General features: G+C 36.2%; 1 protein-coding gene across 1 annotated transcript in view; it reads left to right on the forward strand.

The window, feature by feature from the left end:
• IFTAP (intraflagellar transport associated protein) overlaps window positions 1-13,604 on the forward strand; it is a 66,393-nt gene extending 52,789 nt beyond the window's left edge. The window contains 2 exon segments of the mRNA XM_017881645.1: window positions 4,552-4,691; window positions 13,352-13,604. Coding sequence (XP_017737134.1) covers window positions 4,552-4,691; window positions 13,352-13,516 — 305 coding nt within the window. The 3' untranslated portion in view covers window positions 13,517-13,604.
• The last annotated feature ends 335 nt before the right edge of the window (window positions 13,605-13,939 follow it).

Consider the following 13,939-nt stretch of genomic DNA (forward strand, 5'->3'; position numbering starts at 1 on the left):
TTTTTTTTTTTTTTTTTTTTTTAAAGAGGTATTTCTTAATTTGCAACTTTAAGCAGCTTTAGGCTACCCCTGAATGACTAGGGACTCTTACTCAACAAATATTTAAGAACTGTGGCTGAAATCTTGGTTCCTCATCCTTCTCCAATGCCTTTAAATAGTTGATTTTTGTAATTTATCTAGCTTTTCTAGTTGTTGATGGTGGGAGGGTTGGACTGACATTAGCTAGACCAGCAGACTCCTGAGGATGTGGTCTGGGAATCCCTCAGAAACCCTGAGGTTGGCAGGTCATGTGTTGATGTTTGCATTGAAGTTGGAAAAACAATGACGGGTGAAGATGCTGGCACCTTAGTCTGAATCAAGTTTGTGGCACCAAGTTATACTAGCAGTTTTCATCTTCACTGTTATAAATTTATAATCAAAAACAAATGCCAGTTTTCATTGAAAATTTCTTGATGTAGTAAAAATTATTAATTTTATTAAATCTTGATTCTTAAGTATACCTCTTTTAATTATTTTTGTGCCAAAATAGTAAGTGTTCATACGGCACTTCTGTTACATACTGAAATACAGTGGTTGTGGAAAAACACTTGGGTGATTGAGTGGTGTGCTGAACTAGTTTATTTTTCTCTTTCATGAATCACCATTTTTATTTGAAAGAATGACTGACAAACTATATTTCTCAAAAATGAATAAAGTGAGCCTGTCTCTTCAAGGCTAATAACTAATGGTATTCGTTGCCAATGATAAAATTGGCAATGGATCAAGTGAAAATTAGATTTTTAGAGAATTTGTATCTAGTACTGTGAGCTTGACAGCTTCTCAATATTTAAAGGCTTCTCTGGCAAAATTGGTGATATTAACTAATGTGATTTTTATACTGTATAATGAAATATGTCAAAATTTGAAAGATCTACATAACACAGTGAACCAGTATTTTCCAAATGACCAATTAATAATGTTTACAAAATTATACATAGGAGAAAGATCCATTCAGTGTGCAGGATAGACCAATGGATTTTAATGTGGCAGTACAAAAAGTTCACTGACATGTTTTCAGAATGCTCATTGAAAATAACTTTTGAAAACTTTATCATTTTCAGATGGTGGTATAGTATCAAAGAAAAATATCCACAACTATATAAAAAGACTATTAAAATACTCCTCCCCTTTCCAACTGCCTATCTGTGTGAGTCTGGATTGTCTTACTTCAACTAAAAAACAGCATGTTTCAAAAATTGAATGCAGAAACAAATAGGGAATCCAACTTTCTTCTGTTCAGCCAGATATTATAACAGATTTGAAAAAATGTAAAATAATGCTTCTCTTCTCAATATTTTCTGTTTTTAGAAAATAGACTTTTAATAAAAATACTTATTTTAATACATAACTTGATTATCTGTAATGATTCTAATATACAAATATTAGAACACTTGTCAGTTTTAATTTCTAATATGGTGAGTGTTGATAGACATAACCCACATAAACAAAAGTTCTTTGGGATCTTCAATAATTTTTAAGAATAAGAGCTACTGAACGAGACTATCATAGCTGGAAGCTCTATTTAGAAGTGGCCTGGATGGCTAAAGTATTTTTTATCTATATCCTTTTTGTGTTAGGATGCCCAAACTTTCAAGAAATTTTGGCCGTTTTATGTGGTAACAAATGAACAGATTGGTTAATTTTATAAATATGCCAGGCAGATTAAATATTATTGTATGTAAAATTTCAGATGTCAAGTAGATTGCTCACTTTGTAATACTGATTACATGGCTGTAGTCTTTGACTTTCTGATCATTGACAAAATACAGAGACAAATGGCATGAATAGCTACTTTTTAAATAGTAGAATTTCTAAACATATGGTTGAGAAAGAAGAGATTAAAATACTTCAACCAGTCTTGCCATCCAACCTCAAGATTCATTTTTGAAAGTGTCCCTGACTCTATAATGCCAAGATGGTGGCATTTCATTAAGATGGAAACAAAGCCTTTGGTTGTTTCAGAAACAACTAATATGATCAGATTAAGTCTCTTAAAGCATTTCTGTTTTAGAAGGTTATACAGAGAACTTCAGAAATTTCATTTCCTACCATGATTGAATACAGTATTTTTTTCTCCCGAGAGAATATAAATATATATATAACCCACCCATGATTGTAAAATGGCTAAATGATTGCAGTAGTTTTCTTTATAACATATGCCTTGCCAGGCTCTTCTCATTCATATTGTTTTTGCCCTTTTATTAATCTGTCATCTTTAGAGTTAGAGCCATTCAATTTTTTCTTGATTATTTTTTGATTTTATATATGAAAGTCTTATTCCTGTAACGTTTAGTTTTTGAGGGTAAGGGCTATACTCATTTTACATCATCCACAACATCTTATTGGCAGGCAGACTCTTGATACTTGCTGTTCAGTTTAAAAGTTGAGGTGTACAAAATTCATTTTCTATCTCCAAGTATTTGCTGAGAATTCACTATGTATGAGGTGCTATGTTAGGCACTAATAGATATGCATTGGTGCATTTCGCTTTTACTCTGAAGAAACAAATGACAAGAATTTAAGACATGGAGAATACTGAGTCTTGTTATTTTGAAAGAATTGTTCCCATGGCAGTAGAATTATTATGAAAGAAGCCATTTTTGTTGAAAATCCTACTTTCTTGGCAAATAGGTTAGAGAAGTGAAGTTTCAGTAAAGAAATTGCAATTATCCTCCTCGCTTCACAATACTGTCAGCCAGAACAATGATTTTAAATAGCCCTGAAAGCAGAATTGATTTTGATTTCACATTTGAACTGATGTTTGCTCTGTCAGCCAGTGGGTCAGGTAGATAATGGTTTTCATGTTGAGAGGCCGAAGCCTTTCTCTTGTTGCTTTCCTTGTTGGTGGGTCCCTCACCAGATTGGTACCAGTCCTGGGCTATTACACAAGGACGCTCAGTGGGTTTGGCTTTGAACTCATAAATAGGTGCATTAGAAAACCAGTCTTCCAACTAACCTCATTGAATTTTAAAATGTTGTTTCTCTGGGTATGAAATGTTTGGGAAATGTACTTAATGTTGCCTAACCATGCTAATGTGTTATATTAATGACACTTCTTGGTTCTGAGTTTGAGTGTTTAATTTGATCCAGTAAAATAAAATATGTAATGAAAATGCTTATTTAAAAGAAGTTCGTAATGTGGCATTGTAGGATAAGAGCATGGGCTCTGTAGATAGACTGCCCAGCTCTGCCCTTTTTAGCTGTGGGATCTTGAGTGAGGCTGCTGTCAGTGTTTAGAGCTCATTGCCTGTAAAACAGGAAATAATAGAGCTTTGGGAGTATTAGCTGAGCTAAAGCATACAAAATGATGAGTATGTAAGTGTTGGCTATTATTATTGTTTTTATTTCTGCTAATTAATGAAATCATAGTCTAGAATTTCAATAATTAGCCATAGCAGAATTACCTTCTTTGCCATTTCCCCTCCACAATTCTATTTCCAGACTGTTTTCTCTGTTGCTGGAGTCATAAGAATTTTGTAATTATATTTTTGTGTGTGTGAAGGGGATATCTATAGTGTTGAGAGATTCATTTCAAATAAGTTTCAGTTTTTGAACAGCAATACCTACTCAATTATCTCCCTATGCATGCTACCATTTGCAGCAGTCAAGTCATGCCTGTTATTAATTAATCACTTCCATTGAGAACTTAATTGGTGCCTTAATTAGGAACATCCTTGAGAAGTGGGCAGCATCATCCAGAGTCAGCTCCAAGTTATTGGCTAGTTCTAGCAAGACCTTCTGGTCCTATGAAAACAGACTGAGGAGGAAACCTGTTGTGCTTCTATTTGTTTTTTTGTCCTCCTTGAAGAAAGCTGTGGAAGATCATCAGTTGTCTGTGATGCATCCATGTACTGTCACACATGCAAAAATCAGGAGACATATCCGCTTATAATGGGTCAATCAGAACTCCAAGATTGGTTATTGAATTCTTGAGATTGTGCTTAACAAGGAGGAAACACATTGCTGTTGTTCTTTGCAAGTGTTGAAAATTAGACCATGCATTCTGAATATGACAGAGTATTTCATTTTTCTGCTGAAAGTTAAAGTACTTTCCTTCTGGCGTTACTGTTTTTTAATATATATTTTTGAAATATTGCCATATTGTTACAGGATGAAATCAGCACTCCATTTTCTTTCTCTTTATCCCTCCAGGAAAATATGGGAAAATGAAGCAAAAGTAACATCTTACCACCTTATTTTCATATAAAAGTAGAAATTGAGTTAAGAGGAAAAGGGACAGTCAGGTTACTCCAAAAGCAGTACTTCTCCAGACATTTTGGGGGGACTCGTAACTTTGCAATGATAAAATAAAAGTAAATGCACTAATGGCTTCTATTATGAGGAAAGGGCAAACCTTTGAGTCCAGTTCCCAAAGGGGGACAGGCATTGTGAAATGGACCTACTTTACATGAGCATATTTGCTTCATTTTCTTTGACTTCTGGGCATTTAAACGATTTAGGTAAATTGTGAACTTGGCGAAAGGCTCAATTGAAGTGTTTTGTATCCAACAGATTTGCTGCTTCTTCCAGGAGAAGTGGAGCAGGCTGCAAGCACCAGCATTCCTCTCTGTATCCCTTCTGTGGCCCAGCCTCCTGCCTGTGAAGTGAAGCCAAAGCCCGCTGTAAAAAGAATGGACAAACAGGCGGAAGAGGTACTCTACAGGGAATTCAGTCGTTCTCTACACTGCCTTGATTTTGTAATTCATCCCTTCAAAGAAATGCTGTATACTTTTGTATTTTTCTAAGATTTGGGAAAATATAAAATTCAAGTTGCTTAATTTGGTCCCTCTCACAGCCATCCATCTCAAATGCATACATTTCTTTTAAACACATAGCACAATTATGTTTTATGTGGAAACCATTTTGTTTTACAGTGTATGCCATGCTACAGATCTGTGCTACCCAAGGACTACACAATAGAAGGGATAGACAGTTTTCTTGCCCTTTTTAGTCTGAACAGGCTGTTATTATTATTATTGATAAGGTTCTATAAACTTTTGAATTAGTTAAGGAAAGGCCAGGCTTCTATAACAGAGAATCCCAATAATAATTCAATGGCTGAAAAGCGATAGATGTTTATTTCTCTTATTTAACAGCCTATATAGAGCCCTTAAAATGAGCAGGTGGCTCCTTTTTGGGGGGTCATCAGGGACCCAGGTTCCTTCTATTCTGGATGTCCATTATATTTTAGGACATCGTCCTCACCTGCGTATTCCAGGTCAGGTCATCATCACACCTGGAGGGCAAAATAGAGGAGCATGGGGGCAGCATGTTTCCCCAAGGCTTCGGACTCAAGGTCCTTAATTTCTGCTCACATTTCATTGGTGACCACTTAGTCACATGTTCCTGCTAGCCACAGGGGAGGCTGAGAAATGTCACCTAGCTATGAAAATGGAATCTATGGCATATCTTTCGCAAATGTGCAACTTGTAAGTCATCTTTTGCTATCATTTTGCAGCTCTTCTACATATGCTTAATAAACTTGTATCAATAGAGGCTGTTGCTAGCGCTGGTAGTGACCTTTGTTACCCTCCTTACTGGAACACAAAGCAGGTTCAGGCACAATAAGTTGTTAAGGGCTCTTTATTATTGCTTTCTAATAAAATCCTTAGGGTCTTTTTGGATTATTTAATCATGAGGTACTAGTCTTGTTACTAGAAGATATTCTGTTATAGAATTAGCCATTCAGTCAGAAATAATCCACACATTTCACTTTTAAATTACCACTTTCTAATAAGTACTTTTGTTCACTGACATCATGAAAGTGTATCCAGGATGCATGCAGGCTTATAATAAACTCCCAAATTGATTACCAGCTAAACTGTTAGGGACAGTCACTTTTCAATATGCTTTTTGAATTATAGATTGCTCTCTCTGAGTTGTAAAAAGCTAAAATTATAAGGCTATTTCTAGAAGGAATCAGTTTTTTTTTTTAAGATTTGTTCATGCTGTTGACTTCACTTGTGGCCATACAAGTTATTGGACCAGCCAGTAGACATGGCACCTTGTACTTTTATAGAAATACAATTTTATTTCAGTACAATTAGAGAATATATAGAATCTAGTACAATTATTGAAATTGTTACAAAGTGATTTTAGTTAATGGGTTAAAAAAACTGAATGATTAAGCATTACTTCTATTTTCTTTAATTTGCCTATGTGGTACTATGAATGAAAACAGAATCTATCAAATAGCAGTATAATTCAAGTTGAGACCCCATATATGATGGTGTGTTAAGAGGAATATAAATTTCTTACCAGAAATGTGGACATTTAAAAATGTTGGAATCAAAATGATACAAGCCACAGATGAATAACTTTTGCTGTTTTTTGAATATCTGAAGTAATATCTTGGTTGGGAATTTTTATTTCTAATTACTATTTTTTAGAGTAACTTTTCACAACCATCTAGAATCACAGTATAGGTTGAACATTCCTAATGGGAAAATCCAAAATGCTCCAAAATTTGAAACTTTTTGAGTGCCGACCTGATGCTCAAAGGCAATGCTCATTGGAGCATTTTGGATTTCAGATTTTGGGATTAGGGATGCTCAACTGGTATATGTTCTGCAAATATTCCAAAATCTGAAACCCAAAATACTTCATCCCAAGCATTTTGGATAAGAGATACTCAACCTGTACTGTACCAACTCTGCCTTGGTTTGATAACATTCATCTTATTTTAAAGCACCCAGAGCTAGTAAAAGAGCATAATCATTAATTTATAGCAAATGGGTTCTGAAGGGCTTAATGAAAGACCATTTTGGGATTAGAGATGATAGTTTCTTTCTGTGATTTCAATCTGAAAAGCTGAAAATATATTCTGGATGTCCTTCCTAATTTTCTCTTAATCGCCTATTAAGAATCCATCAACTTTCTGATATGAATTGGACCAACTCAATGTTTTACCTAATTTAGTTTTTTTATTTTTAAATTAACATATAATAATTGTATATATTTATGGGGTATAGTGTGATATTTTAGTACATATATATGTGTATGATCAAATCAGGGTAGTTAGCATATCCATCACTTCAAACATTTAACATTTTTTTGGTTCAGATTTTTTCCCTAATTTTACCACTGGTTCTACACACATGCATAATTGTGTATAGAATTATGTGTATAGAATTATCTTGCCTTAGTTACTCCATTTTGATGAACTTTGGAAGTTTGAAGCTGCTCTACAGAACAAAGAGAGTTGTTACTAGGAGGATAAAAAATTGTGTTACCCACCCCCTCCCCCTGAAAACTGTAGAAGAGGTCATAGAAGAAACTTGTGTAGTATTTTAATAGGAGCTCTCCTGTTTGTCTAATTCATAATGGTACTCTAAAAATTTTCTCCTATAAAGACAGTTTATTTACCATATTACTTTGTATGGTAGCCTACAGCTAAATGCTGCCATTATTGATTTAAGCATTAGTTCTATTTTCTTTAATTTGCCTATGTGGTACTATGAATGAAAACAATCTCTCCATCAGCGGTGCCTCTATTAGAATAAGTCACATGAACAATTTTAAGGGGACTGAAAGTTTTCCAATACTCCACAAATTTTATTCCGTGAGAGGCTACAAAAAGGTGTCAATTAGATTTGAAATTAGACACCTGAAATCCACATATTTCTTTCAGCTCCTTAGGCAAAAATAACAAGTTAATAACTTAATTCATAGTTGTTTTTTGTTTGGCAACAGGGGACTTAGTGCTCCATTGCACAAAGTCTTCACTGAAGTAAATCATAATTTCAGTTTGTAATCTAAAAACCTTGGCTTTGAACCCTAACACGAACTGAATTTGAAAGAAGAGAATTTCCAAAGTATGCCACAACAGCCAATAACTGAAATATATACATAGAAATGCAACCTTTCTGTATTTGAAAAGCTGTCCCATCCTGGCTAACACGGTGAAACCCCATCTCTACTAAAAAAAATACAAAAAAATTAGCCAGGCGCGGTGGCGGGCGCCTGTAGTCCCAGCTACTTGGGAGGCTGAGGCAGGAGAATGGCGTGAACCCGGGAGGTGGAGCTTGCAGTGAGCCGAGATCGCGCCGCTGCACTCCAGCCTGGGCGGCAGAGCAAGACTCCATCTCAAGAAAACAAACAAACAAACAAACAAACAAACAAACAAACAAACAAAGCTATCATTCAGAAGATCACAGTGATATCTTGTGAATTGCAGTGTGCACCTACCTGGGCTCACTTTGAATTACTTATGTGCCTCCTGTTTTGGAAGACTAAATTCACTCATGCATGTCATCATAAGCTTACATAATTAACATGCAGAGTCAGAACTAGTGCCGAGCTCAGTGCCATGCATATAGTAGACATACAGTAAACATATATTAAATGAACAAATAAATAAACAAACCTCACCACTAAATGGGAGTGATTTTCTGGTATACAGTAATAACATGGTTGGGGTCATTCTCTCTCTTCTATTTGTTCATTCCCATCAACATGTAAACAGGTTTAAGTCTTTCCTATCCTTAACAAAATTAAACAAAATAAGGAAAACAAGCTTCCCTTAATCTTGGACCCCTCTTTGGCTACTGTCTGTTCTTTTTTCTCTCTTTTCATCCAGAATTGAAAAGTTATTAGACTCTTCAGTATACTGTAAAATATCCTTGGCTCCAGTCACCTGCCTGGATGTTTTCAGAATGAAGGCACCAATTGCTTTATGATTGCCAAATCCAGTGGACACTTTCCAGTCTTCCTTTTAATGGATCTCTCTACCATGTTTGACACCATTGACCTTCCTCTGGCACTCTTGCTTCATTGGTTTTCACTTCACTTTTCTTCTGTGATTCTTTACGTATTTCTCAAATTGTGTTTTCCCTGACTCCTTTGGGTTTTCTCTCCATCCATCACTTATGAGTTGGTGTGCCTTAGGGTTCGGTGCTTAACATACAGTTCTTCACAGCCTACATACTTGAATCCGTCTTCATCTTCAAATTGGCATCTCTAGCTTCAGACCTTTTTTTTTTTTTTCAGTTTCAAGTTTGTATATTCAATTCATCTAGATTCCTTCAGGTACATTCAAATTAAACTGTGCTTTACCTGCTTCCCTTTCTGCATTCTTCCTTTTCTTACATTTCCATATTCAGTCACTTATCGAGTGCTGCCAATTTCACTTTCTACGGATTTTTCAAGTCTCTGCTACTAGTCCCCTCTTCTCCTGATGTCTTATTGAACTGCTCTAGCAGGTTCTTGAGTACTCTTCTGGCTCCAGGCTTATCCCACTCAAATCTACCTTCTATTTAACCTTCATAGTGATCTGTCTCATATAATTTCCAACAGGGCAGGGCTTTTTTTTTTTTTTTTTTTTACTCCAGCACCTGTCTCATTGTAGGTGCTTAATAAAAATTAAATGGATGAAGGAGTGTCTTCCCTGCCTTCAAAAAATTCTTCAGTGACTTTTCATCATCTCTAGGATGATTTGGCACCATATTTGTCTCTTGCCACTCTCCAACTTACACTTTGTGCTCTGACAATGCTGACCTACTTTCAGATTCACAAATGTGAAATTCTGCATCTTATTTCCATGGTCTGCTCATGGAAACTCCCCGTCAGCAAAGCTCTTCTCTGTCAACTTGTAAACTAATGTTTACCCTTTAAGAGTCGGCTTAGATATCACCTCTTCCAAGAAGCCTTCTATGATTCCTTCCCAATCCCCTCCAACTTAGTCTGGGTCAGGTATTCCTTCTGTGTTCCCATCACCCTGTTCTTACCACATTTTACTCTAATGATTTATGAGTTCATCTCATTTGTTTGTGATTTCACATAGGTCTTCATCTTTGTATCCCCAGCACCTAACACAGTGACTAGAATTTAATAGGAATGTAGAGTTTGTGGAAAGAATGTACAATATCTGAATGATTGCAGGAGGCTATTCCTCTGACATGATGTACTGGCCACATTACAGTATATCCCGAAAATGGTTCAGAGTGTCCTGAATGTCATGTTTTGGCATTGCAAATGTGACATTATTACTATTCTTTATTTATTGCTTTAATATCTCAGTATCTAACTGATTGCCTAGAAAATCTAACAATAGCTGCTGTTAATAACGCTTAATTTCTTAGTGAAGAAATTTATATTTTAAGTATATTTTTATACATTGAAGGATATTATAAATGAATAATCTTTGTGTTGACATTATCTTTACTGACTTGCTGAAAACTTTATTCCATGTTATTGTTATGGTTGGTACCAAGTGACTGATGAAGAGAATCATCATCCATAACAGAGAACAATGTAGATGTATTTTAAAAAAACTTAAAGGAAAATAAGATGTTTCCATTTAAGAATACATTTCTATATCTCTAGTACCGTAAGTCTGGATATTATAGCCACAGGGTAGTTTGAGACCTCAGGGAAGGGAGAATCTTAGGAAGGCAATGGGTTGGGCCGTATCTAGAACTAACTTGGCCATGGGAACCCTGATCAAAGTTTAGAAGTAAGTCCAAAATACCGGACGTACTTTATCTGGGTTGCTAGGATGAGGTAGGTAATAAGTGAAGTGATGTGTGGGGAGGCAAGTGGGATTTTCTGGAGAGTGGCAAAACTCAATCAAGAGTAAGAGGCCAGGTGCGGTGCTCATGCCTATAATCCCAGCACTGTGGGAGGCTGCAGTGGGTGCATCACTTGAGGCCAGGAGTTTGAAACCTGCCTGGCCAACGTGGTGAAACCCTGTCTCTACTAAAAATGCAAAAATTAGCCAGGTCTGGTGGTATGCGCCAGTTGTCCCAGTAACTCAGGAGGCTGAGGCAGGAGAATTGCTTGAACCTGGGGGCCGAAGGTTGCAGAGAGCTGAGATCGTGCCACTGCACTCCAGCCTGGGTGACAGAGGGAGTCTCTGTCTCAAAAAAAAATAAATAAATAAAATAAAATAAAAAAATTGAAGAGTAAATGAAGCTTCTGCACTTTCCTCTCTGTGCTTCTGTTTCCCTTTTTTGCATTCCTGTATTGGAGAGCACAGCACGTGATACTGAAATCATTCCTACATTTCTGTCTTCTCCTTGAAGTTATGAAACCACGTAGACACAGATTTTGCTATAATCACTTTATGTTCTCAGAATCTGCTATATAATAGATGTTTATTGAGTGAAGAGGTAAGGGGAGGGAGGTGGGAACTGAGGTTATTTGTGTTCTGTAGAGGGAGCTGGGGGCATGGTATGGTGTCACTGAGATTTTAACATGGCAAAGGGATTTGTCTAATTTGAAATTGTATTCCTACCCCCTAAGTGAGAGGTGGGTGAAGACAAAGTGACTGCATCTAGTAAGGATGGCTAGTAAGGTGTAGGCAAGTTTTAGAGGTTTCAAGGTAGAATTTAAAGACCTAGTATAGGGGACATACGCTGGTATAGGCAGCTTGAAGCTTAATAGACATGTGATGCCCAGGCATGAAAAAGCAGCAAAATTCCCATCAGACTGAATATATTGGTGGAAACAGGTTCTCCTCCTTATGCTTTGCCAGGATCAGCTAGAATCGACTCCAGATGGGGTTGTGGCCAACCAAGCCTGCAGGCCTCAGTACTTACTGCTGAGTAGAGCTGGAGATAGCAAGAACACTTAACATTCAGGAAATGAACATCTTGTGTCATTGTGTGTGTGTGTTTCTGCATTTGAGCCATCTAAGCAAGACTGTCCCACTGTCACTTTGGCTGTGATGATGATAAATTTGATCTCAGAAAGTGATCAAAATGGACTGATCAGCCTTGCGGACTGATTTGCTTTTTGTATACAGCTGGGTTTTAAAAGCTAGTCATGGTATTACACGTAGCCTTGGGTACGGTTTTCTAATGGTAGGCTGTGAGAATTGATCATCTTATTTAGAAAAGGTCTTCTCTCCAAAGAGCTATGACTTGGCTTAGTGAAAACTTCAAGGTTAATTCTTGCTGGTGTTTCTGTTGAGCAGCTAATGCTTTATTTGAAGCAGATTACCCTGGATTCAAATATTGCTTCTCTCCCTTACTAACTCTGTATTTGGGCAAGTTACTTAACCTTTCAGAGCTTTATAAAGTAGGGGTAACAGTGACTACCGGTAGGGTTGTTTGAATATCACTGCTGATGCTACGTGGTTCCTAGTATCAGGGCTGGCACATGGTGGAAACTCACCATGGAAACTCAGTGGCAGTTTTGTCAGGAAAGCACTAAGGTCCTTTCTAATAAAGAGGAAATGAGCACATCTCCAGAAGTTGTTCTCCTGCTGATTTTACTAAGAAAGGATGATGAATGGCTGAGCGTTTGCTATTAGCACTGCACACCTAACTTCAAAACATAACTTGCAGAACAGGTAGGAGATAACTACTCATTATTTTTTCTTTCACTTTTAGTAACAGCAGATAGTTTCTGAGCTACATGCTACATTTTTACTAACATTGCATAAGCCACTCAATGAGATCATCTTCCATGCAAGAATATTTAAAGCTGATTATAGCTTTGGGACATTTTTTCATTCTTGCATAAACCATAGTTTTCAATTTTTTCAGCATCACTATACATATTGTAGAGCTACATAGAAGCACTGGATGATTTCATTGTCTCACACACCATTTGTTTTTGGAGAGGCTTTTTAGGGCGTGATACAAGAGATTTAAGGCATACTCTTGGTTTATTGGAAAATATGCTTTTTTATCTGCCTTCCTTTAGGAAGTCTTTAAAACTCACAAATTATGAATAGATTCAAAATTATTACATTTCTTTGTAACTACTTTACTTATAGATAAACTAATATTTTAAATTCTTGGCAGGAAAAAAGAGATCCTGGACTTTTAAATTTAAACTATGTTTCAAGTTTTACTGTTATTAGCCAAGAGTTATAGGTATTATCTGAAGAAGTATATTCAATGTAGTGTACTTTTATCTTTAAAAAATTATGTTTTATTAATATAGATCTTTTTTGGCAAATGGTGAAAATCTATTTAAGGTTGATAAAATATCTTAGTGTATATTTTTCTCACATTTTAATATAACTGTTGGTTTTTCTGTATGCTTCTCTAGTCCTGACACTACAAGTGGTAAAATGTATAATGAGTATATGCAAGGGAGACTTTCTGATTCTTGCCTTGGGCAGCACTGGTTAATGATATTCTTTCAGATACAGCATGGTATAAATGGGGCATATTAAGAGGCTTAAATTAGGTCAAACTGAATAATTGAATTTATTCCTTTACTTAAAAACAGCTTAATCAGCTGAGAGTGCTGAGGTCTGAAAAAAGGTTTAATTAAATATTACTAGGGAGTTAATTTTCTCAACTTTATCTTCATTTACAATGATTGTGTATGTTTTTTCCTCCTTTGTTACCTTTTATAGATACTTGGAGATGAAGTTCAACCCTTCTCACTTGATGAAGAATTTGACTATGACAATGTGACACTAACCTCCAAGTTTAGTTCTGCAGAGATAGAGGCCATCAAAGAGTTATGCAAGCAGAAGAAAAAGGACACCAGCCCAGACTTAGAGGAACCCTGTGACTGATTCACAGAGGCATTTTTTGTGTGTATGTGCTTATTTTAATTGTGTTCGTATTCAAGCAACATGAGAATAAAAGATAAACCTACTATAATTCCCTTTGTGGAAATTTACATATGTGCACTCATTTATCAGAGTTACCTATTATTAGGGATATAGAGCAATAAGGCCAAGGAGATTGCAGCCCTTACAGAATTCTCTCTTGCCATGTTGTTGTTGCATCTTGTGGCTGGTTGGAGGAGATGGGAGTGGGAAATGGGAACAGGAAGCAGTATCTATGGAAGGATCCATTTTGATGAAAGCATTGCACTAGGTGATGTGGGGTGCTGTACCAAAGGTCAGAAACATGATCCTACTTCCTTGAGAATAAAGGACAATTGCACATGAAAACACATTGTAGCACATTAGAGAAAAATTGCTAATATGAAG

This window comes from Rhinopithecus bieti, unplaced genomic scaffold (assembly GCF_001698545.2).
Source record: "Rhinopithecus bieti isolate Rb0 unplaced genomic scaffold, ASM169854v2 scaffold_12859, whole genome shotgun sequence".
Classification (NCBI taxonomy): Eukaryota; Metazoa; Chordata; class Mammalia; order Primates; family Cercopithecidae; genus Rhinopithecus; species Rhinopithecus bieti.